At 46.9% G+C, this 25,044-nt stretch overlaps 1 protein-coding gene across 1 annotated transcript in view; it reads left to right on the top strand.

Moving 5' to 3' along the window:
* Window positions 1-24,133, top strand: part of NCAPD3 (non-SMC condensin II complex subunit D3) — a 40,494-nt gene extending 16,361 nt beyond the window's left edge. Inside the window, exons 17-35 of the mRNA XM_066564327.1 lie at window positions 1,815-2,006; window positions 2,292-2,389; window positions 3,458-3,573; window positions 4,967-5,074; window positions 5,607-5,721; window positions 6,348-6,455; window positions 10,755-10,993; window positions 12,133-12,212; window positions 13,426-13,563; window positions 13,861-13,994; window positions 14,140-14,339; window positions 14,772-14,882; window positions 15,273-15,428; window positions 16,229-16,398; window positions 18,294-18,433; window positions 18,758-18,835; window positions 22,476-22,550; window positions 22,662-22,722; window positions 23,420-24,133. Coding sequence (XP_066420424.1) covers window positions 1,815-2,006; window positions 2,292-2,389; window positions 3,458-3,573; window positions 4,967-5,074; window positions 5,607-5,721; window positions 6,348-6,455; window positions 10,755-10,993; window positions 12,133-12,212; window positions 13,426-13,563; window positions 13,861-13,994; window positions 14,140-14,339; window positions 14,772-14,882; window positions 15,273-15,428; window positions 16,229-16,398; window positions 18,294-18,433; window positions 18,758-18,835; window positions 22,476-22,550; window positions 22,662-22,722; window positions 23,420-23,534 — 2,434 coding nt within the window. The 3' untranslated portion in view covers window positions 23,535-24,133. The remainder of the gene's footprint in view (window positions 1-1,814; window positions 2,007-2,291; window positions 2,390-3,457; window positions 3,574-4,966; window positions 5,075-5,606; window positions 5,722-6,347; window positions 6,456-10,754; window positions 10,994-12,132; window positions 12,213-13,425; window positions 13,564-13,860; window positions 13,995-14,139; window positions 14,340-14,771; window positions 14,883-15,272; window positions 15,429-16,228; window positions 16,399-18,293; window positions 18,434-18,757; window positions 18,836-22,475; window positions 22,551-22,661; window positions 22,723-23,419) is intronic.
* Window positions 24,134-25,044: the final 911 nt, after the last annotated feature.

Below are 25,044 nucleotides of genomic sequence, written 5' to 3'. Positions count from 1 at the left end.
TTTGGGGTTTTTTTTTCACTTTTAATCCCATTAGAATACACAATTTTTCCTTTACAGAAGGAAATTACCTATTGACTGAGGACTAAGATAAGAGTCTGAGTTTATGTTCTCATTCCCTGTGTGGCCACAGCCTGTGAGGTTCCACAGCTCACACGCACCCCGTTAAAATGCACGTGCTGTGCAAGGACAAGAAACCAAATTTTTCTCAGGGATTTCTTTGAAACTGCTCAAATTCCCTGCTTGAAAGCCTCAGTATCATTCTGGGGATGGAAACTGCCACACTGAGGTGCTTGTGTTGCCCTGCCAGCTCCCAGGACAGGGCTGTTGAGCATGGATAAGAAGAGTTCAGCCTTGCTCTGTGTCAGGTGTTTTCACCTGCTGCTCCTGTTACCTGTGCTCTCTCCCTGGACTGAACTGCTCATTGTTCCATCCCATGCTGGATGCACTGATAGCACATGAATATTTAAGTCAGATGGAGGTGTTCCTCTGACAGAAGTGAGAGAGGATATATAAAGCAAGAACATCACCTTGTATTAATTCTTATGTACAATATGTTACTTGTCTTGTGACAAATCGAATTATCCTGCCTGCCGTGGGAAGGAGAGGGAGAAATGGGATGACACACAGCATGACAAGGACACAACATTGATTAAAGACAGCTGTATGTTTATTAGTCAACAGGGCATAATAGCTCAGAAATAGCAGCTGAGGCACTGGTGGTGCTGCCGTGCCAGTGTGGGGAGCTGTCACTGTTCTAATTTGGGCCATTTTCTAACAGGGTTTGCACATTCCTGGCACCTTCTTCCTCCTGACCCTGCAGGACCTTGCAGCTTGAGAAATCTCACAGCTCTACCAGTGTGGAGCAGATAATGAGGGTTGTGCAGAAAAACGAGCAGGCTGTGATGCCTGACATGACTCTGCTGTGCCTTCATCCCTGGGAGTGCTCAGGGCCAGGCTGGATGGGGCTCTGAGCACCCCAGGTTAGGGAAAGGTGCCCTTATCCATGGCAGGGGGTGGAATGAGATAATCTTCAAGGTCCCTTCCAATTAAGGCCATTCTATTGATGCCTTGTCACGGCTGAACTGGAACAGAGGCTAGATGGAGCTAAAGAATAAAGCAGGGATTTATTAAGGGGCCTCAATGGATGCACCTTGGGCAGCACAAGAGCCCAGCCAGGGCTGCACCCAAGATGAACCAAAATGATCACAAAATGAACTCAAGATGAACCCAAATGGTCCCAAAATGCACGAGCGCTCCCGGGGTCTCTCCCTTGGATCAGTTCTGCTCCATTTGCATCTTGCAGTTCATTGTCCCATTCCAGCTTTAGCCCATGCAGTCCCATCCTTGTTTTTCTCTCTCCAGCCCACGGTGTTTGTGCTCCTGGGCTGAGATTTGGATCATTTGTCCTTGGTGCCCAGCTGGAGCAGGAATTGTTTTGTCTCCCTGCTCTGTGCCCAGAGCTCAGCATCCCCTGATGTGAACCCAGACCCACACACTAAAGCAAAACAAAATCTGAAAAATAGAAAAGCTAAACCTGAGGCATCATTATGACTCTGGGTATTAAATAACCACTGCTGGAAAGTCTTGGCTACAAATTGCTGAAATTATAATTTCCTGGTGTGTCATGGGACCAGTTGGACCTTCTGTGTTACTGCCCCAACACCCATGTAGGGATGTCAGGTCTGTAGTGAAAATATGCCTAAATGTGGAAATTTTCAGTGGGAATTGTGGCAATGCCAGGCAATAGCAGCTTTGTTGTGTTGAATTTTACTGTTCTATTTATTCCTCCCTAAACTTTCCTTTCCTCCCTGCAGCCGTTACCTGAGCAAAGCCTTCCTTATGTGGTCCAAGCAGAACAAGTTCACCTCCACTTTTGTCAATAATGTCATGTCTCACGTGGAGACAGAGCATTCCAGGGCAGCTTGGATGCTGCTTGCCAAGGTGGCAGGTTCTTCCCCCAAGCTGGATTACTCCAAGATCATTGAATCCTGGGACAGCATCAGCAGGTCAGTGTGTGTGCTCTGAGCTCCATTCTGCCAGGGAGCCCTCAGTGCCCTTCCACAGATTGCCTTGTAGCTGCTAAAATCCCAGTTTTTCCTTCAAACTGTCACTACTTCAGCTGGAAATCCAGCAAAGGCTTCGAGATTGGTGCAGTAACCAACTCTTTCCTCAAGCCCTCTGAGTTTTCATTGCCTTTGACAGGCCTGCCTTAATCATGCATGTCCCAGATGAGCGAGGATTGCTCAGCTGTGCTTTGGTGGCGTGGCTCAGAGCTACTGTTGGTTTTGCAGGCAGCAGGACACCAACAGTGGCACCGTGGGACACGTCCTGTGTGTCATTGGGCACGTGGCAAAGCACCTCCCCAGGAGCATCCGTGAGGGGCTGAAGGGTGAGTGGCCCTGAACACCTGCAGAGGTTTCATCTCAGGAGTTTTGCTGTTAATTGCAGCCCCAAGATAGAGGAACAGTCTCTGTTTCGGCCCGTGTGTTCGAAGAATGAGTCAGAGCTCTTCAGTTTTTGATCTCTATATATCTTATCTATAAAAATTTTCCTCCTGTCCAGCTGAGGTCCACTCAGCAGGACAGACAGAGGCACTCTGACCGCTCTCGGGGCGGTGCTGTCTCTTTATCCTACAAACTACGTACAACATGTTTACAATTACTTTCCAATACCTATTGGAGGAATACAGTATGGGTAAATGAAGGTGGTATGGAATGTAATCTTATCCCCTAAAGAGTTGCAGCTGAACCAATTACTAAAGATTAAGAGCAGGCCTGATCTTACCAGGCCACACCTGTAGCCAATAAGAACAAGTGGCATAAAAGAGTGGATTGGTGGGCCCTGGGGTCAGATGGCTGCTGCAAGGACCAGGAACAGTCAGTGCTTAGAGGAGCTGCCTGTGAGAAACATTGAGGAGGTATGAAACTCTGGTGATATGGAATCCTTGCACCATAGTGATAAAAGAACTCTTGATATACGTAAGACAACGCGTAATGATAATAGAACTGTTGTAATAGATAAGACAACAACCTATCACCTATGTTAGACAGTGAACTTCTATTCTAAACCAGTCCCAAAGTGTCAGCATCACAGTAGAAGATGGGGGTAGAGAAGAAGAAGAAAGGCTGGAACACGCCCAAGTCCCTCCATCTTGCCCCCAAAAACCCCTATTCTAAAAATCCCAAAATCTACCTTTTCACCCAGTGATGAATCTTTTATTACACTGCTTAAACTTCTGTGGCTTTCAGGTCCTCATACAAAGCTGGCAACCTGCTCCATGGGTCATAATCAAACCCACAGGTGCTCTGGGCTGTGTGCCAGGGTCTCTGAGCCCCCTGGCAGGGGTCCCACAACTCTGGACACCCACAGGGATGTGCTGAGTCCTGACAGTTTTGTGCCTCCACAAACCCTTGAACAGCTTAGAAAATGTTTATTTTATGTGTGATGTCATCTCCAGGGAGCATCCAGAGCTGGCTGAAGGAGTCTCAGTGTCCCCTGGAGGTGATCAGCCCTGCTGTGGAGACCCTGCAGAAGCTCTGCCAGGCCTCTGCAGCTGCACCAGAGGAGGCACAGGTGGGACTTAAAATACTCCTTTTAAAATAGCCTGTTCCCCACTCAGGGGGTGTCTGCTGCTGTCTGCAGCCTGTGGGATGGATGATGAGCTCTAAAAAAGAGGCTCTGATTCCAGCAGCTTGAGCCTGCTCTGCTCAGCTCTGCCTCTTTGCTGCACTTGAGCTGGAGAACATCCTGGGGCTAAGCCTGAGCTTGTGAGAAATCTTCTGCCTTCAATCTTCTGCCTTCAAATGTGTTCCCCCCACACACCTCTGAAACACCTTGCATTTGCCTTCTGTCCAAGTTTACGGAATTCCTAAAGGAAATTTCCTAAAGGAAACCTGTAGCTGTGCTTGTTCCAGCTTGAAGCCACAGATTTATGCTGTAATCTCTGTGTTCTCCATCAGAGCTGCTGGAAATACACATATTTCCTAGACCTCTTCCTGGAGACCAAACAGGGAGTTAATAACTTGCTCATAACTTTTTTTCTGCCTCCATTTGTTTTATGCCATGGCTCTGTTCTGTTCCCATAATGGGAAGTTAGGCCATATTTTGTTGGTAAAATAAAAATCTCAGCCTGGACACAATTGCAGAGAAGCCAAAATTGATGCAGGTCTCTGTCCCTGATGATTTCTCTTTGTGTCTGTTTTATATTTCTCTTTCAGTGTAGATGGTAGCTGTCTTATAATAAGCATCCCAATCAAGTTTAGTAAATAATGGGCAGAACTGAACCTTCTGTGCCTCAGCAGCCAGGGTGGGATGATGGTTTTTGGGTTTTTAAACTGACAATCAGAAAATCCTGCCCTGTAGGTACAGCCACCACAGAGTGTTGGCTTAAAATGAAATACAGATGTTCCTGTCATTGGTCACTTCATCAAATCTAACATTAAATACTATTTATATATGTATTTGGTTATTAAAATTATCACTTTTAGATGGTGGAAAACCAGAAATTATGCTTTATATTCACCACAGTGTAGTAGATAATCTGCTTTTCATGTGTTTCCCCTTCACTCTTTGGAATTCACATCATGTTTTCTTGGTTAATGGAGCTGCTTTTTTCAAGCAACATCTAAAAATTCCCACAGACACCTCCAATGTGTTGGGTGCACATGAAACAGTCGCCTAAATCCTTTTTGTTTAAGTCTGTGTGATTTCTATAATGAAGTAAACTTGGGCCTGTGGATCATTAAAAGCCACATTTTCCAAGGTGTTTTGACACTTGCACACATCCTTTGATGTGCAGGGAGAATTTTAAAGCTCTAAGGCACTGTCAGTTTGATTTTAATGGAATCCAGATTATTAAAAGCACGTAAAGACTTTGATATTAGGGATTCATGTGTGGACAGATATTACAGCTACCTTTTGTTTAATTAATAATGTGTTGAATTAATTTTGTTTAATTACTGAACAGGAGCTGCTCAACCAGGTGTGTGGAGATTTGGTATCCACCTGTGAGAGCTACATCTCCAACATAGTCCTCAAAGAGGATGGAGCAGGGCAGCTGCAGGAAGATCTCTTGGTAAGTTTGGGGATTATTATTGTAAATAATCCCCTTCAAGGGTTATTTAAAGGGTGGAGGTGTGCCTGGAGCTGGTGTTCCTTGAAATCCATGCCAAGAGCTGGGATCATAGGAATGTGCAGGGCCTGTGTGTGTGGTGAACACTTGTGTTTAAGGGCCTGGGAGCCCACAGCAGTTTTACACACCAGCAGTTGCTTTAAGGATATGGCACCCCATGTATTTTTAATATATGACGTGGTTTTTATTTCCTTGCCTTTCCACTCAAACTTCTGAGATGAGCTGTTTGGGAGAGATGCATGGAATGCTCTGAGGAGTATTTCAGTCTCATTAGATGTGGTGGGGGCTGTTGGAGCATATTAAACACACCCACCCAGGATTTCTGTTCCAAAGCCTCCCCTTCTGTTCTCCAGCCACTGCCTTGAAAGCACTGAGGGAATTTTGAGTTGTTTTTTTGGAGAAGAACCGACTCCTGCTGGCTTAATTTGCAGCTCAGCCTCTGCCTTTTGACTGCAGTGCTGCTTTCTCTCTGCAGGTCAGACACCTCTTCCTGCTGGGTGAGGCTGCCCAGCTGTGCCCAGCCAAGGTGGACAAACACATCTTCCTTGTGGTTCAGTCCATCCTGGCCTCTTCTGGCAGCAAGGACCAACGTGAGCCACTCTCCCTCTGCCTTTAGCTGTCGTGATGTTCACAGGGGTGTCAGGATCAGGGAAGAGATGAGAATCTTGACTCCATGTGTCAGAAAGCTGATTTATTATTTTATTATTTATATTTATTATTATATGATATAGATTTAGTGAATTATTATTTTATGATATATATTATTGTGGGATATGTATATTATGATACATATATTTATATTTTATATATATATATATTTCTTCTCCCTATGATTTAGGGAGAAGAAGAATATAATATATATATTATATTAAAACTATACTAAAAGAATAGAAGAAAGGAGGATCTCATCAGAAGGCTTAAAAGGAAAGGAATGATAATAAAATCTTGTGACTGACCAGAAAGTCTGAGCCAGCTGGGCTGTGATTGGCCATTAATTAGAAACAACCACATGAGCCCAATCCCAGATGCACCTGTTGCATTCCACAGCAGCAGATAACCATTGTTTGCATTTTGTTCCTGAGGCCTCTCAGCTTCTCAGGAGAAAAATCCTAAGGAAAGGATTTTTCATAAGAGATGTCTGTGACATTTAGCTTTGAATTTGCAGTCACCCCTGTGTGCCAGGCCCTGTTTCCATCCCTGCCCTGTTCTTTTCCAGTGTCTGCTTGCACAGACAGTGAGGAGATGCCCAGCTCCCAGACACTGTCGCAGTTCAGGGGCTCAGCCATGCCTCCCGTGGTCAGGGCTCATGCACTCATCACTTTAGGTAAGTGCTATCCTGCCTTAAAAATGGGCCTTTGTGTATCTCAGCCTTTCTGGTGAAGTTCTGCCCAAAATCCTGCAGAAAAGGAGGCTCAGGGGGGACCTTGTCACTCTGCAGCTCCCTGGCAGGAGGGAGGGGACAGGGACAGGACAAGAGGAAATGGTCTCCAGCTGTGCCAGGGGAGGGCAGCTTGGACATGAGGAAGAATTTGTCCATGGAAAGGGTTGTTAAACATTGGAAGGGGCTGCTCAGGGAGGCTTGGAGTGCCCATCCCTGGAGGTGTCCAAGGAATGCCTGGATGTGGCACTCAGAGCTCTGGGCTGGGGACAGAGCAGGGATCAGTCACAGGTTGGACTCAATGATCCCAGAGGTCTTTTCCAACCTAAATAATTCCATGTAAAGCTCTGGCAGTTGTGACAGAGAGCCCCAGTGCTCTGTTGGCATTAGTGCAGCTCAGAGCTTTTAGCAATGCAAATATCCATGGAAACAAGTTGGGCAAACCATCAGAACCCTGCCAGCTCTGCTTCTCCAGGTGGTTAATGCATTAATAGTGACCAGTAATCAGCACTGTCCCCAGAGCTGTGCTGTCCTTGTACTCAGAGCTGGGTGCTGAAGGATCCAGCTCACTTTCAGTAAGGTATTCTAGAGAGGGTGAGGAAAACTTGGTCCTGTTGATGTAGCTTAGAGCAGGATGGCTGCACTCAAATACTTGTTCTCCTCAATGTGAGGGAAATGCTGCTTTCAGAGAAGCCTGGAATGCCAGCTGCATTCCCAGGATTCTGAGGAATACCACATGAAAGTTCTGGGTTTTAATACTTCCTTGGTTAGGAACAAGTTTCTTCTGCAGATAGGCAGCATTATTCTTCCCTTAATTGCTTTGGAAAGTTTAATACTTTTGTGCAGAGCTTGGGAACAGGGAGAAGTGATGTTAGAACTATTGCAGGCTATTTTATTTTAGGTTGGTTCAGTGATGCTCTCAGAGGTGGGTGTCTCCCTGCTATGCCTATGACAGCTGGGGCTGTTCTTTTTAGCTGCTTTGAATAATACCCTGCACACAGAAATAGTTTGCTGTGAAGGAGGGAATTTGGCATGGAGACCCACTCTATAGGTCTAAGGGGAGTTTGGAAGAACTTGAAGTACCATCTCCCTGAGAGATCGTGCAGATTGCTCATCAAGTTCCAGCATGAGTTTCTTGTTTATTCCCTTGTTTACTTCCTGATTCCTTCCCTGGTTTGTTTTGGAGGCAGCGAGCTGGGCTGGCTGGGAAGGAGAATTTATCCCAGCTCTGCTGCTCTGGTGATGCCTTGGAGTGGCTGCCTAGAACAGAGGATAAGACAGAGTTAAGGGAATAAAGTGGGAATTTATTAAAGGCCTTTAATAGATACACCTTGGGCAGGGTTACAGAGGCTACACCCAAAATGGACAATGGTCATGAGGTCTTGCATTTGTGGGGTTCCCAGATGGAGGAAGAAATGATGAATCTGACTCCATGTTCTCAGAAGGTTAATTTATTATTTTATGATATTATATTATATTAAAGAATACTATTCTAAACTATACTAAAGAATACAGAAAGGATACTTACAGAAAGCTAAAAAGATAATCATGAAAACTTGTGACTCCTTCCAGAGTCCTGACACAGCTTGGCCCTGATTGGCCAATAAGTCAAAACAATTCACATGAAACCAATGAAACAATCACCTGTTGGTAAACAATGTCCAAATGCATTCCAAAGCAGCAAAACACAGGAGAAGCAAATCAGGTAATTATTGTTTTCCTTTTTCTCTGAGGCTTCTCAGCTTCCCAGGAGAAGAATCTTGGGCAAAGGGATTTTTCCAGAAAATATGGCTGCTACAATGAGGTTTTCAGACCGATTTGAGTTTGGTCTATTTGCATATCAGAGGTTAATCCTCTAATTACAGCTTCAGCTAATGAAGTCATTCATAGTTTACTTCCCCCCAGTCCACTTTTGTTTATACTTTTTGGGGTCTGAGGCTGTTGGGTGTCTTTGGATCTCACACCTAGAGAGAAATTGCTTTGTCTGACCACAATATGAAGAGTTCACTAGACTTTACATGGCACTTAGAGCTGTGCTGTCTTGGTTTCAAAAGACAGGTGCCTGCTAAGGAAGGCAAGAGCCTCCCCTGAAATGGAGGATGTGAATGCCCCTCCCTCCAAATTGCTATAAATTTGAAATTAAGGGGCTCTCAGGCAAAAAATAGGGGAGCAGGAAATAACAGTTCTTTAATAGGGAAGAAAATAAAAAGATAAAATAAACAATGCAGTAAACTAAAACACTGCCAGAGTCAGAACCCAGCCTGACACCCTGTGGGTCAGGCTGTTGGCAGCAGAACCATTGGAATTGTGGCTCAGCCCTCCTGCAGTGTCAGGGCTGGTTCTGCTGGAGCAGGGATCCTGGAGAAAGGTGCAGTCTCTGCCTCTGGAGATCCAGGGCAAGAGGCAGCTGCTGTTCCTCTGGAAATCCAATGCAGAAGCCGTGCTGGTGTTCCAGAATCTCCAGATTATATCCAGGTAGGAATGCTTGGCTGGTGTTCCAGAATCTCCAGATTATATCCAGGTAGGAATGCTTGGCTGGTGTTCCAGAATCTCCAGATTATATCCAGGCAGGAATGCTTGGCTCCTCCCTCTGGGCTCACATCTCCCAATGGGATGCTGCAGTTCTTATCAGCAGGTGTCCCCTGGAGGGAGGAGTGGTTGTCCGGGTCTCCTGCTGGGCAGGTTTGCCCCCGGGCAAGCAGCATGGGGCTGCTCAGTCCTCATGGGGATAGCTCAGTCCTTTGGGGACAGACTGTCCAAGTACCCAAGCTGCTCTTAGCCACAGGCAACCTTAGCAAGCTTAAGGGATATCAGCTCTTTTTAGTGATTCTCAGCTCTTTTGCTTACTAAGGCACCATTGCAGGCCGACCGAAAGGCAGACACGAGAGAGGAGAAGGCAGCTGGGGTTCCACAGTGATGGCTTTATTGGGGGTCTGTGAAGGGTTCCAGTGACAGCTCTTCTAACCAGAATGGGCTAAACCAGTCCATTATATAGGGTATAGGGAGATCCAAAATTGTCCAGTAGCAGGGGTTAAGGGAAAGTGACCTATGGGGTTACAGAGAGATGAGCAGGGGTCCGAAAGGCAGAAGAGAGGGGCTTCTTGCTATTTCACCATGACTTGGCATTTCCTATCTTTAAGCCTCTTCCCTCCACGGAGCCCTAGCAGGCCTGGAGCCTGCTGCAAGTGGTTGTGGACGAGATAAGGAAAGAACCTGCCTTAGTCCAAGAAAGGAAGGAGTCGAACCCCCATATGTTGGTTTCAAGGCAACCGCATAGACCACTTATGCTTCTTTCTCATAAAGAGGTGTTAGTAAAACAATTACATAGCCTTGTCAAGACTAACTTGCAGGTGAAAACCCAGGACATCTCTACCTAAATATGGCCAACCACTCACAACTTAACTTCCAAGACATTTCCTCACCTATCATAGAAGAGCTGATAGGATTCCATGACCATGCCCTGATGTGACTGTGTTCACAGGGGTTCTTGGATGAGGGAAGAGACGAGGATCTGACTCCATGTTTCAGAAGGCTTGATTTATTATTTTATGATATATATCACATTAAAACTAGACTAAAAGAATAGAAGAAAGGATTTCCTCAGAAGGCTGGCTAAGAATAGAAAAAGAAGGAATGAGAGCAGAGGTTTGTGGCTCGGACTCTCTGTCCAAGCCATCTGGGCTGTGATTGGCCATTAATGACAAATAACCAACATGGGCCAATCACAGATCCACCTGTTGCATTACACAGCAGCAGATAGTCAATATTTACATTTTGTTCCTGAGGCATCTCAGCTTCTCAGGAGGAAAAATCCTAAGGAAAGGATTTTCCATAAAAGATGCCTGCGACACCCTAATGGTTGCACTAGCAATCTGCAGCCTAGTCCTCTACCTATTAACCCATACACTCAGAGAAAAACTATCGATAAGGATAAGGAAAACTGCCCACGAAACAGAAGACAACTATACAGATGGCAAACAGAATCCACCTTGCCTTGCAATCTGGGACATGCACCCTAAGGAGGCACTAGCAGGCCAACCAGCATTACAATTGCTATCTTAACCACCATGTCCGTCATCCTCCTTCCTATCCTCCCCTATAATCCTTACCATTATCTAAGAAACTTAGAATTACCTAAACCCAAGGCCTTCAAAGCCTTAAACAAGAGTTAAGCCCTCTTAGCGCAGGCTCTGAGAACCACAAGAACCTGAAATTGCAGGCGTCACCAGCGGTGTTGCTTTGCAGGGAAGCTGTGCCTGCAGCACGAGGAGCTGGCCAAGAAATGCATCGCGGCGCTGGCGCGGGAGCTGGAGGTGTCGCCGGACGTGGCCGTGCGCAACAACGCGGCGCTGGTGCTGTGCGACCTGTGCGTGCGCTACACCTCGCTGGGCGACAGATACATCCCCAACATCTCCCTGTGCCTGCGGGACCCGCACCCCTTCATCCGCAGGCAGACCCTCATCCTGCTCACCAACCTCCTGCAGGTGAGGTTATGCGGAAATTTTCTGGATGGGAATCTGTTTTAAGTGAAATGTGCATTTTTTAATTGAGTCTGTGGCTTGTAAACACATCTGCGACACCCCTCAAACTATTGGCTGATGAAGGAGACATCTGCATCCTGCTCACCAACCTCCTGTAGGTGAGACAAAATGGAAATTTTCTGGAGTAGAAATCCATTTTAAGTGAAATTTACATCTTTGAACTAAGTCTGTAGCTTGCAAACACATCTGTAACACCCCTCAAACTATTGGAGACACCTTCATCCTGCCCACCAGCCTCCTGCAGGTGGTGAGACAGAGTGGAAATTTTCAAGAGTAGAAATCCATTTTGGTTTAAGTGAAATATACATCTTTGAATTGAGTCTGTAGCTTGCAAACACAGCTGCAACACCCCTCAGACTATTGGCTAGCTAAGGAGACACCCTCATCCTGCTCACCAACCTCCTGCAGGTGAGATTATGTGGAAGTTGTCTGGATAGAAATACGTTTTAAAGGAAATGTACATCTTTGAATTGAGTCTGTAGCTTGCAAGCACAGCTCCAACACCCCTCAGACTATTGGCTAATGAAGGAGACTCCCTCATCCTGCACACCAGCCTCCTGCAGGTGAGACAAAATGGAAATTTTCTGGATACAAATCCATTTTAAGTGAAATGTACCTCTTGAATTAAGTTTGTAGCTTGCAAACTCAGCTGCAACACCTCTCAGGCTATTGGCTAATGAAGGAGACACCCTCATCTTGCTCACCAACCTCCTGCAGCTGAGACACAGTGAAAATTTTCCAGAGTAGAAATCCATTTTAAGTGAAATGTACATTTTTTGAATTAAGTCTGTAGCTTGCAAAGGCATGCAGTGTAAAAACAGTGTTGAAGAGCACACCTGCCATGGGGTGGGAAAACAGATTTTTCATTTTTCTGCTTTATTCTTCATGCCTGGGGTAAACCTCAATGTGCTGTTGTGGCATTTATGCTGCTTAGAGCATCCCCCAAAATACTTGGGGTTGTTTTGGGGTTTATTTTATGTGCCTCTTGAGGGTTTACAGCTTGTTTGTTTACCTGACTGCAACTGGGAGGTTCACACTGAATTTTCCTTGTCCAGGTTGTTGATTTCTGCTGATTTTCACAGGAGGAGTTTGTGAAATGGAAGGACTGCCTCTTCTTTCGGTTTGTCAGTGTCCTGGTGGATCCAAACCCAGACATTGCCAGGTAAAGATCTCAGCTGTGAAATGATGGAGGAGGTGAAGGTCAGAGATGGCTCAAAACCTGTCTCAGTCTTGGCACCTTCACATTGTGAAGAGAAATGCCAGTGATAAAGCAGATTATCCCTCTAACCTCTGGACTTCCTTTAGGGTCTGCAGTGGTGGCACAGGGGTGATGAGCCTCTCCCCAGGTCATTTAAAAGTCCCAAAGTGTCCTTGGCTGTCCTCAAAACCTTCAGCTCTGCTCTATTCAGGACTCAGTTATCCAGAAAAAAAAAGGCATTTTTGAGTCAGACCCTTGTGAAATCTTCCTTGTGGTTTTCTGACAGGCTCTGTCTCAAGTGCTGGATTTGTTTAAGAACTAGGATTAAGTATTTTGTTGCAGTTTCTTTTTTCTTATGTTGCATGCCTTGCCTTTTCAGCCTTCTGCCACATCTTGTAATTGTTAGAGGAATGACCTGTCAAATGATGTGTCAGAAGAATTATGCACTCTCATTTTAAGTGCATGTTTATGAAGTTTTTGGAGGTTTCAAGGTCTCCAGCTGCTCTGTTATGTGGGAAATGAATGGGGCAGGTTTCTCTCAGGTGGGGAGCTCATGTAGAAATTAGGATTGCAGAGGAGGATTGGACACCTTGCTGCTCATTTCTGCCTGGAACAGTCAATCTGAGATGGATATTTCCAGAACCATCGACCTTTTGTCAATTACCATTCACATTCCCTTTTCTCTTCAGTGTCTTTTGAATATCTAAAAATGTCTTTCCAGTAGATGGTGGCATTGCAGCATCGTGTTCCTCCCATTTCTTTGGGAGCCTTTTCCTTTGCATCTGCATTTGGAGACTGCATCCAGCCAAAACCACTTTCTTCAGGCCTGGGTTTGCCCTGCAGCTCTTGCAGGACCTTTGGTCATGAACTCGTTGCTGAGTGCTGTGTCTCAGCCATGGTGGAACTCAGGTTAAATAATTAAATTGCTGTGACAGGATTCAAGTTCAGATTTATTTCTGACTCAGTTTGCTTTAATGGCCATAAAAATGAGTAGTGCTGTGGCTGCTGGAGATGTCTGTCCCTCTGAGAAAGGGTGGAAGTCAGTGAGCTGGGCAAGAATTAAATGTGGTATTGAGGGAGAGGAGAACCATCCTCCAGCCTTGAGAGCCCTACACAGCCTCAGGGGTGGCTTTTGGAAAGCATCCAGTGATAATTTCCTCCTTCTCCTCCCCTGCAGGTTTGCAGAGTTCTGCCTGGTGCATCTCTTGCTGAAGAGGAACCCTGTGATGTTCTCCCAGCACTTCATTGAGTGCATCTTCCATTTCAACAGCTATGAGAAACACCAGAAGTACAACAGGTTCCCCCAGAGCCAGCGGTCAGTTGAGCGCATTCCTGGCTAATTTTTGCTAAATTATGGGCTGTCTGGCCATGCAGCTCTCAGTGACAGCACAGCATTTGTGGCACTTGATAATTATCCATGCAAGTGCTGAGCTGGGTCCTGCCTTCCCTGTGACACTGCTGTGTGTAATTTGTAGGACTGTGTGCTGTCCTAGCAGGTTTATGGGTCTTAAAAGTGGCATGCAAATATCCCTGGCTGATTTAAGGTCTCATTATTCCTGGGAGCTGGCATGATGTGATTTGGGCCTCTGTAAAATGTCCTGCTCTGCCACAGGGCGAAGCAGCTCTTCTCTCTGAAGGGGAAGGAGAACAAAGAGAAGAGGATGAGGATCTACACCTTCCTGCTGGAACATTTTACAGATGAGCAGAGGTTCAGCATCACCACCAAGATCAGCCACAGCATCCTAGGTAAGGCTTTAAAAATGCCTTTAAAAACCTGCCAAACAAAAACCTGGTGTCTGTATAAAATCTCATGATCCAGGTGTTTTTATCCTGGCTTGCCCATCATTGCTGCTTCTGGAAAAACAAATTATTTCTTTCCTGTGTCTTCCAGCTTGCTTTGTGGATGAGGTCCTTCCTTTGGACCTGGAAGGCAGTGAGCTGCTCTCAGATACATTTGCAGTCCTCAGCTGCAAAGAAATCAAGCTCTCAAGTATGAGGTCCAAACCTGAGGAGGACATTCAGGCTGATGAAGATGAGATGGCCATGGCCAATGCTGTCATGCAGGTGGCCCAGAAAAAGCTCATTTCACAGGTGAGGGGCACTTGCTGTGCTGTGGGGAGAGGGCTGGGCAGCTCATATTGTAAAAGCACAATATGAAGGCAGAATTGCTGAGGGATGCTTGTTGTGGAGGTGGAGGGAGCAGAAGTGCATTTCCCAGGAGCCAGGGGAGCTGTGCTGAGCTGGACTTGTTCCCCACCCCTCTCCTTGGCCAGGCATTTGAGCAGAACAATGATTTTCCTGCACCTCTGGGCAATTTGCCTTCACTGTGAGATCTGAGTGACTTAGTGATGCATCTGAAAAGGCTCCCCTTAGGTTAAAAGCCTCTGTGCATATGTGTGGTGCAAGAGCAGCCTTAATTACAGTGATTCCTTGGCTGTGGAGGGAGAACTCCTCTGTGGAGGTGCAGAGTGGCTTTTCCTTCACTGCCTCGCATAACTGTTCATGCCTCGTTCACAAAAAAAGGTTCAAAAGAAGAATTTCATCGAAAACATCATCCCAATAATCACATCACTCAAGTCCTTGATGGAGCAGAAGAGGATCCCAGCTCTTAAGGACCTGATGAACTGCCTGAGGGTAAGGGGAAGTGTTGCTGGTCCTGATGTTTTGATCCTCTCTGGAGTTAATGTGCAACCACTGCCACAACCAAGAGCCTTCTGAGGAGGGAGGAATTCAGAAGATAGGATGTTGTGACACTGCCACTGTGTTAAATAACGTGGGAGGTGGAGGGATTGGAGATGAGGCTCTCAGTGTGGAACGTGGGCAGGAAGAGAGCTCAAACGCTGCAAAGCTTTTCCATGTTCTGAGGAACAAATTGGAGTTAAAACTCTTCAGTCTGTTAAAAACACCTCTGCTCTACCAACTGGTGTTTCCTTTTGCTCCCAAGCAGCTGTGATCTGAATGGGGATGTGAATCAGTAGCTGAGGGAGATTTCTGAAGGAGTCCAAACATTCCTTGTTGCTGCAGGAAATGATGCAAGATTACCGAAACGAAATCAAAGACTTCTTTGCTGTGGACAAGCAGCTGGCAGCCGAGCTGGAGTATGACATGAAGAAATATGAAGAGCAGCTGGCCAGGGAGAAGGAGTCAGAGCAAGAGCAGCTCCCAGCAGCCCACAGGGAGGTGGTTATTGCCATTAATTCCATGTCTCCTCTGCTCAAATTTGTGTGCTCACAGCGCCCATGCCCTGCCTGGGGACCCTGCCCTTGGAGCAGGATGGTTATCAGGGGTTTTCCTCCCCCTTTGTACTTCCTGACAGAAGTTTTGGTTTCAGAGTCATTTAATAGACTTAGAACATCAGCAAACAAAGCTAAGAGGAGCAGCAAATGATTAATGGAGAGAGAATTAAATTTAAAGGAAAAAGCAAGTCTAATTTGGCACTGGCTGGGCTTAAATGCTGTATTCTCTCTGTTCTCAGAATGATAAACTGGTAACAAAGAAAAGAGTTCACTTTGCCTGATGTCAGGTGTCTACAAAGTGAGAGTTCAAAGCTGTCCCAGTCATGAGATACTCTTTTAAATTCAGTGTAAAGAAATAAATATGTGCCTGAGTCAGTTGTCCTGAGCTATTTTAGATCCTTACCTTAAGATGAGATGACTTCTAGCCTGGAAGTTCATTTCTCTGCAGACCTTAGAAGAGCACTTTTTATATATAGACCTCTAAACTGGGACATTTGTGTCCCTGCTCACTTCTTGGTAAAATTTTGGCCAATAAATTGTTCCTCCCCAGCACCCTTTCCATCCCTCCATCCATCCCTCCATCCCTCCATCCATCCATCCATCCATCCATCCATCCATCCATCCATCCATCCATCCATCCATCCCACAAAGGGCAGTTCTGAAACACTCAGGCCCAAGCACCTTGCAGGGTTTTCTGCTCTTGTCTCCACTGGCAGACATGACCTGTTCTCCTGTTTTCCACAGCAGACTCCATCTCTGGAGAGAGCTGCAGCTCCTGGTGGCCAGAATAATATCAGTGCTCAGTCCTCTGGGGGTGGGAGGCCATCCACACCTGGCTCCATCCCTGCCCCTGGCCCCTCTGAGTTTGCCACTCCTCGTGCTGAGGCTCTCAAGCAGCCACTGGTGGATCGCAGGTATGGGCTCATTTTGTTACCTGGTATTTTACATTTATTATATATTTGTATTTCTTTTTATTTATTTATAATTTGTATTTTTATATTTTAATATTATGTATTATTTTACATTCTATATTTATTTATATTATTTTTTTATTATGTATTGATATTGTATATTTCAATATTGTTTGTATATTAGAGTTTATATATTTTGTATTTTTATTTATATTATATTATTTTTATTAAGTATTTATATTTTCTATTTTTATATTAGAGCTTATATATTATGTATTTTATATTTTTATTTATACTATTTATATTATTTTTATTTACATTGTGTACTTTTATATTATTTTATTAGAGTTTATATATTTTATATTAATTTATTCATATTATTGATATTATTTGTTTTTATTTGTTAAATTTTTTATTATTTTTACATTAGAGCTTATATATTATGTATTTTATATTTTTATTTGTATTTATTATTATATTGCTTTATTTTATTATAGATTTATTATATTATATTTTTATATTCTTTTAATTCGAGTTTATATATTTCATATTTTTAATTTATTTATATTGCTTATTTTAATTTAATTATTTATTCATATTTTAATATTATTTTTATATTAGCATTTATATATTTCTTATATTTTATATTTTAATTTATTTATAATATTTATTTATTTGTATATTTCCACTTATTTATGTCACTTTGCTGATCCTTTCTTTAGAGAGTGGTCTGAAACTCATGGGTGTTGCAGCATAATCTCATTATTAGGTGTTGAAGATGCTGAGGGAGGGGACAGACCTTCCCTCAGGGTCTCATCAGGGCTTTCAGAGGGACATCCCAGCCACTGTCCCTTTGTGCCTTAGGGCAGCATCCCTGAGCACCCTGGCCATCCTCACCTCTGTCCCTTTGTGCCCTAGGGCAGCATCCCTGAGCACCCTGGCCATCCTCACCTGTGTCCCTCTGTCCCTTTGTGCCCTAGGGCAGCATCCCTGAGCACCCTGGCCATCCTCACCTGTGTCCCTCTGTCCCTTTGTGCCCTAGGGCAGCATCCCTGAGCACCCTGGCCATCCTCACCTCTGTCCCTTTGTGCCCTAGGGCAGCATCCCTGAGCACCCTGGCCATCCTCACCTCTGTCCCTCTGTCCCTTTGTGCCCTAGGGCAGCATCCCTGAGCACCCTGGCCATCCTCACCTCTGTCCCTTTGTGCCCTAGGGCAGCATCCCTGAGCACCCTGGCCATCCTCACCTCTGTCCCTTTGTGGCCTAGGGCAACATCCCTGAGCACCCTGGCCATCCTCACCTCTGTCCCTTTGTGCCCTAGGGCAGCATCCCTGAGCACCCTGGCCATCCTCACCTCTGTCCCTTTGTGCCCTAGGGCAGCATCCCTGAGCACCCTGGCCATCCTCACCTCTGTCCCTTTGTGCCCTAGGGCAGCATCCCTGAGCACCCTGGCCATCCTCACCTGTGTCCCTCTGTCCCTTTGTGCCCTAGGGCAGCATCCCTGAGCACCCTGGCCATCCTCACCTCTGTCCCTTTGTGCCTTAGGGCAGCATCCCTGAGCACCCTGGCCATCCTCACCTGTTGTGTCCCTTTGTGCCTTAGGGCAGCATCCCTGAGCACCCTGGCCATCCTCACCTCTGTCCCTCTGTCCCTTTGTGCCCTAGGGCAGCATCCCTGAGCACCCTGGCCATCCTCACCTCTGTCCCTCTGTCCCTTTGTGCCCTAGGGCAGCATCCCTGAGCACCCTGGCCATCCTCACCTCTGTCCCTTTGTGCCTTAGGGCAGCATCCCTGAGCACCCTGGCCATCCTCACCTGTTGTGTCCCTTTGTGCCTTAGGGCAGCATCCCTGAGCACCCTGGCCATCCTCACCTCTGTCCCTCTGTCCCTTTGTGCCCTAGGGCAGCATCCCTGAGCACCCTGGCCATCCTCACCTCGGCCAGGAAGGCTCTGCAGGAGAGGAGCCAGCAGCGCAGCAGGAGCGTGGGCAGCAGCCTGTCAGCTTCCTCTGAGGCAGCGGGCACAGCTGGCAGCCAGCAAGGTGGGCACTGCCATGCCCTGCTCTGCATGGGCACAGCCAGCAAGGTGGGAACTGCTCTGCATGGGCACAGCTGGCACCAGCAAGGTGGGAACTGCCCTGGCTCTGCTTTACATGGGCACAGCTGGTACCAGCAAGGTGGGAACTGCCCTGGCTCTGCTTTGCATGGGCACAGCTGGCACCAGCAAGGTGGGAACTGCCCTGGCTCTGCTTTGCATGGGCACAGCTGGCACCAGCAAGGTGGGAGCTGCCCTGGCTCTGCTCTGCACGGGCACAGGCAGAGCTGCAGTGCATTTCAGATCTCACTTTTTCCCTTCTTGTTCCCAGGCTCCTTCCAAAGCCTGAACCAACAGTCCAGTGGAGGAACCACGGCTGTGGTGGGGAGAGCAATCAGCACCCCAGAGGGTGAGTAGGAACTGGTGGCTGTGGATTATTTATTTATCTAAGGGCTTGCAGGAAGGAAGAGCCCTCCTGAAACCAAGGGATGAGAAAACTGAAACTGTGCATGGGAAAGCACAGCCCAGTGTCTCCATGTGCATCTCACAGGGTCAGTGCAGGAGGGAATTTATTTTGGGATGCTGACATAACACAGTGCCCTTTCTTCCTTCCTTGGCTCTGGGGTGCTGAAGAGGAAGGTGGCTGGGGTTCCTCAGCAGCCTGCCCTGCCCAGGGGTGTGGCAGCAGCTCTCTGGCCATAGAGAGAGAGATTTTCCCAGGATTTCCCTGGTGAAAGCTGTGAGAAGATCAGAGAAAAGAATCAGAAACAATTCTTAGCTCCACTTGCTGCACCTGGTGTAGTGCACATGGGGAATGTGTTATGGGGATTTGGTTACCAAAGGGTGATTTCTTAATTGGACACTGGTGATGGTGTTGGGATTGACCATTTGGATCCATCTGGATCAGACTGTCTGTAAGGGTGATGAGCTTCTTAAGAAGTATAATATAATAATATAGTATAATATTGTATATATATAAATATAGTATATATATTATATACTATATAATTTAATAATATGGTATATAGAGAGGCAAACTTTCCCAGGATTTTCCTGGGGAAGGCTGTGAGAAGATCAGAGAAAAGAATGAGAAACAATTCTTATCTCCTCTTGCTGCACCTGGTGGTGTGCACATGGGGAATGTGTTATGGGGATTTAGTTACTAAAGGGTGGTTTCTTAATTGGACACTGGATAGTGTTTGGAGAGATTGACCAATTAAGTCAGAGCTGTATGTAAGGGTTACAAGCTTCTTAATAGATATAATATTATACTTAATAGGTATAATATTAAGTATTATACCTATTATATAGGAATAATACTTAATATTATACCTATTAAGTACAAGCTTCTTAATAGGTGTAATATATTATAGTAGAATAAAGTGATTGATCAGCCTTCTGCAATAATGGAGAACTAATATTTATAGTAATTATTACCCATACTAATTATTACCCAGCTGGGGCCCTGCTATGACACAGGTGCAAGGCTGAGCACTTCCTGGGCTCTGGAAGCTCAGCTGAGCAGTGTCAGTGCCCTGCAGAACCCTGCTGCACAGGGAAATCCTCGAGGTCAGGTTCTCCCTACTCTGAGGTGTCCAAAGAGGGTCTGGGGTGAGCTGCAAGCTGCTCCCAGAGCAGCACAGGATGTGCTCACAGGGATTAACAGCCTGCACAGACACTGAGGGTGTGTGTTCCACACTCAGAACTGGGCAAGGAATGATGTGGTGTGGTTACTGCACAGAGAGGAACATCCAGTGCACAAACTGTGAGTCTTTGCTTGTGTCCACTGCAGCTGAGCCCTGCAGGGACAGATTCTGCTGGAATGCTCTGCAAGCACGAGAGGCACTTAGAGCAAAAGCCAAATGGAGCTGAGTTCCAGCAGGAAATCCCCTTCCTTTCCATCCCTTTGCTGCTGAACTCCTTTAGATCATCTCTGTTGTGCTGTGAGGTGCAGAGAATTGAGAGAGAGCTCCAGGTGTGCATGTGTGACAGCTCAGCCCTCCTTAGGTTTGGGGCCTGCTTTGGGAAGGTTCTGGAATCCCCAGGGAGCTGTGGGACTGACTGACAGCTCCCCTTAGGTTTGGGGCCTGCTTTGGGAAGGTTCTGGAATCCCCAGGGAGCTGTGGGACTGACTGACAGCTCCCCTTAGGTTTGGGGCCTGCTTTGGGAAGGTTCTGGAATCCCCAGGGAGCTGTGGGACTGACTGACAGCTCCCCTTAGGTTTGGGGCCTGCTTTGGGAAGGTTCTGGAATCCCCAGGGAGCTGTGGGACTGACTGACAGCTCCCCTTAGGTTTGGGGCCTGCTTTGGGAAGGTTCTGGAATCCCCAGGGAGCTGTGGCAGTGCCCCTCACACACAGCAGAGCCACACTGCAAACCCCTGACAGCCCTGAGCAGCCACTGGAAAATCTGATCCTGCCCTTCCTTCCCCGTGTGCTGGGCTGCACTTGTTGCCTCAATGTTTCTCTTTTCCTAAGCAACAAGCAAAAAAAAAAAGAAATGGGGTTTGGTGCAAGAAGTGTTTTTAGAGAGCAGGATTCTTTGAGTGCTGTGGTCTCCTGGAAGCTTGCACGGCTGTTGCTCTTAAAGCACCATATGGTGAAAAAGGAGGGAAAATGTTAATCTGCAGTGGTGCTAGAGCTGAATTCCTGCTTTGCTTGGAGGCAGCATGTGTCCTTCAGCAGGGAGACAAACTGTACAGAGCAGGAGCATCACTTCAGTCAGCGTGTGTTGAGCCATCTGTATGGTGGCACAGGCTGATAGACAACCAGAATAAAACATTTTATTCCTCTGCTATATCATTCTGAGACTACTGGAGATGCAGTTCTTTGTAAACAGGTTTGTACTTGAGAAGCTGGGAGCAGCTGTCCCCTCTTGCTGCCTCCTTCAGCTGTTCTGGCTGTGTTCTCTCTTCCCTTCTGTCTTTGGGGCTCCTCAGCTCCTGCTTGGTGCTTTGGGAGCAGCCTCAGTGAGCTGGGTGCAGGGGATTGTACATAAACTGTACATTATTGTGGAGATAACCACACTGCAAGGAAGCCCTACTTCCCCATTTTTCCCCCCATTTTCCCCCCACTTCTTTTCTGTTTAATCTTTACCATTTCTTTCCCCTTCATTTCCCTTCCTTCCCCATCAATGGCTCCCTACCAAGGTAACTTTTTCAGGCCCACACTGCACAGAGTCACTGGCACAGTCCTGGGAGATGCAGGGCAGAGCTAAGGCAGATGGATCAAGTTTGATTTCTGCTCTAAGCTTCAGTGATTCCCTTCCAGGACAGGGGAGGAGTTACAGAGCAAACCCAGCTCAGCTGTGAAGAAAAGTCCTTTTAGCTGAGTTTCCAACTCCTGCCCTATAAAGCACTTCCTACCTTAATTCCTTGTGAAAGGTTCTGGGAAACACGAGCATAAAACAGAGCGTTGAGTTAAGTAAAATCTGAATATTGTGACATCTCTCCTGAGATAAATGACAGGAAAGAGACAGCTGACAACCAGGGCCTATTCAGGCAAGCTAAATTCCACCTAGCTCCCCTGTCAAGTGATTCCTCTTGTCTGACTGCAGGCAGCTCCTCACTGAGTGGCTCTTCAGGGCCTTTGGCAGTTTTCAGATTCTGCCTTGAGTAAGAGGAGCAACTGCTCTGGGTGGGATGTGCTGCTGGGAGGGATGGCAGAGCTTCAGTGCCTGCCAGGGCAGGGGCACAGGACCAAGGTGCCACCCTGATTGCCTCCAGCCTGTGAGGCTGGGATTTGGGGGTGCTGTGCCCATCACACTCAGCACAGGGGCTGTGAGGCTGGGATTTGGGGGTGGTGTGCCCATCACACTCAGCACAGGGGTTTGAGGCTGGGATTTGGGGGTGATGTGCCCATCACACTCAGCACAGGGGTTTGAGGCTGGATGGGAGGCCCTGAGGTCTGGGAGGAAGAGTTGGATATGTGTGTTTGCAATTAACTGGATTTACTTACTCTGTGACACTTGAGTATGGCACAGCAGCCTGCTTTGCCCTCTGGCTGTGTCACAGGCTGCTAATATGTGATTTTTTATTTGTTTTTATTTCCAGAGACCATAAATGAGTTGACATTTGGTGCTGGGGTCAGTTACATCAGCCTGATGCACACACCCCATTCAGCTCCAGGCAAGTCATCTCTGGCATTCTTATTTGAGGGGAGGGGGAAATGAAACCAACCCCAAATGACCAAACTCTGTGGCATTTTGTAAAACACGAAAACATATGTATTGTTTGCAGCGAAGAAAGAGCCTGAGGATGAGCCAAGGGATATCATCTGTTTGACATCTCCAGAAAAACTGTGAGTGCAGCACGGGGCTGGAACAGGAACTGCAGGGAGAGAGAGAGGGGCTGGAGCTGGCACTGCTGGGAGAGAGAGAGAGAGAGGAGCTGGAAGAGCCATTGCAGGCAGAAAGAAACACTGGAACAGCCACTGCAGGGAGAGAGAGGTTGGAGTAGGCAGAAAGAGAGGATGGAACAGGCAGAGAGGCGCTGGAGCAGGCACTGCTAGGAGAGAGAGGGGCTGGAACATCCACTTCAGGCAGAGAGAGGTGCTGGAGTACTCGCTGCTGGCAGAGGGGGGCTGGAGCAGGCACTCCAGGGAGAGAGAGAGAGAGGCTGGGGCAGGCACTGCAGGCAGAGAGAGAGGGGCTGGAACAGGCAGAGAAGAGAGGCTGGAAGATCCACTGCAGGGAGAAGGAAACACTGGAGCAGGCACTGCAGGGAGAAGGAAACACTGGAGCGGGCACTGCAGGGAGAAGGAAACACTGGAGCGGGCACTGCAGGCAGAGAGAGAGAGAGAGAAGCTGGAGCAGGCACTGCAGGCAGAAAGAGGGGCTGGAACAGGCACTGCAGGCAGAGAGAGAGGGGCTGGAACAGGCAGAGAGAGGGGCTGGAAGATCCACTGCAGGGAGAAGGAAACACTGGAGTAGGCACTGCAGGCCGAGGGAATGGCCAAGGGTTGGGAAATGCAGGGCTGTTCTCCTTCCTTCCTGCAGCCCGTGCCGGCCCCGGGAGTGGAAGGTGGAGTCCCCAGCCCGGAGGAGCGGCCAGGCCCAGGCGGGGCCGCTGCGGCGCTCACAGCGCAGAGCCCCCCCGAGGGCGGACACCTGAGAGCCGAGGGCGGACACCTGAGAGCCGCACACAGAGAGGCACCAGGCTCCTGCACTGCCCCCGGCATCCGAAACGGCTGTGAATGTGCATCCTGCCCTGTCTGCTCTGAGCTGGCTCTCCCCAGAGCTGTTCTGGAGATGGGCAAAGCCTGCAGAGCACAGGGATGGGTTGCAAGTGCTGCTGTTCACACTGCAGGGCTCAGAGCTGCAGGGTGAAAGGAGGGTGGCTTTTCACTCTCTGGATGTGTAACTTGTCCATTTGGAAGAGTAAGGGCATAATGTCACCACGAGCTTGGCAATAAATTCATTTATCACAGCTTGCAGGGCAGTGAGTGGCTGGGTTTGCTCACCCAATCCCTCATTGTCCCTCTTGGTTTTATAATAGAGTTGCTTTAATTTGAAAAAAGGTGAATCAGCTTGTCACTGCCACACCCCTAAATCTGGTAATTGCACGCTACATCACCTCTTATTTGTTGTGCAAACTCCTGTGTGTATGAACAGCCTTAATGTTCTTTTTATATGGAATATTTCCATTCTTGAACTGTGTTATTTCCAACTATTAGCATTTGATGAAAATAAATGGTTGCAGAATTAATTCCACCCACGGCGTCTCCCCTTTTCTTCAGCTGACAGAGAAATGATTTTTTTTTCCCCTGCAGATTTCTACAGCTTCTCAGTCTCTTCTACCACATCATTGGTATCTTGGGCCCTCAGTTCAATTATTGTTGGGCCAGCAGCTTTTAAATAGAGACTTTGACTTGACTGCAAGCAGGGTATGAGTGACTCAGACAATGTGGGTAAGTGCCTTGTTTATCCCAAATATCCTGGGTAAATCTGACCCTTCCTGAGTCTCCCTGATGGCCACATGCACCTCACTGAAGTTTTTCTGTTTTTAGCTTTTATCACAGAGCTCATGGCCTAGATTTCATTGAAACTTGGAGCTGGGTTTTGTTTTATTCCTGCTGGTTTGTCTAAGTCAGACACCAGCCCCAGGTATGGAACAGGATTTGCTGCAGGAGTGGAAACAGAGGCACTTTCCTCCTGCACTGGAATCCCAACGTTTGCCTCCACTTTCCCTACCCTCTTTTGAAGATCAGAGAACCCTTCAAGTGAGGTTAAACTTTATTCCCAAAATCAAAGTCAGAGAACAGAGGATGTATGGAATGGCTTTGGCTGAAGCTATGGCCAAACCATATATTTCTGTACCTTCTCTCCTGCCTTCAGCTATTATTTAACCACTCTGAAGGTAAACTGGGATCATTTATTTCCTACTTTTAGTTTTCTCCTCGAGCAGTATCTGAGATGGGCCCTGTGAGTTTTAACCTGTCTTCTCTAGAGAAGAACCAGGAACAAATGTCCAAGAATAAACTGATAAACAGCCCTGGACTTTGTCACCTCCATCCACTGTGAGTGCTCTGACAGGAAAGACCTTCCCTTATTTCACTGAGTTGAAAACAGGAGCTTCCCATAATTTGGCTGTTTGAAAACCACCACCAAGCCTCAACAAAAAC

The sequence above is a fragment of the Molothrus aeneus genome, chromosome 22 (assembly GCF_037042795.1).
Source record: "Molothrus aeneus isolate 106 chromosome 22, BPBGC_Maene_1.0, whole genome shotgun sequence".
NCBI classification, from domain to species: Eukaryota; Metazoa; Chordata; class Aves; order Passeriformes; family Icteridae; genus Molothrus; species Molothrus aeneus.
The sequence above is the reverse complement of the archived record's forward strand: the minus strand, read 5'-3'. Positions and strand labels throughout refer to the sequence as shown.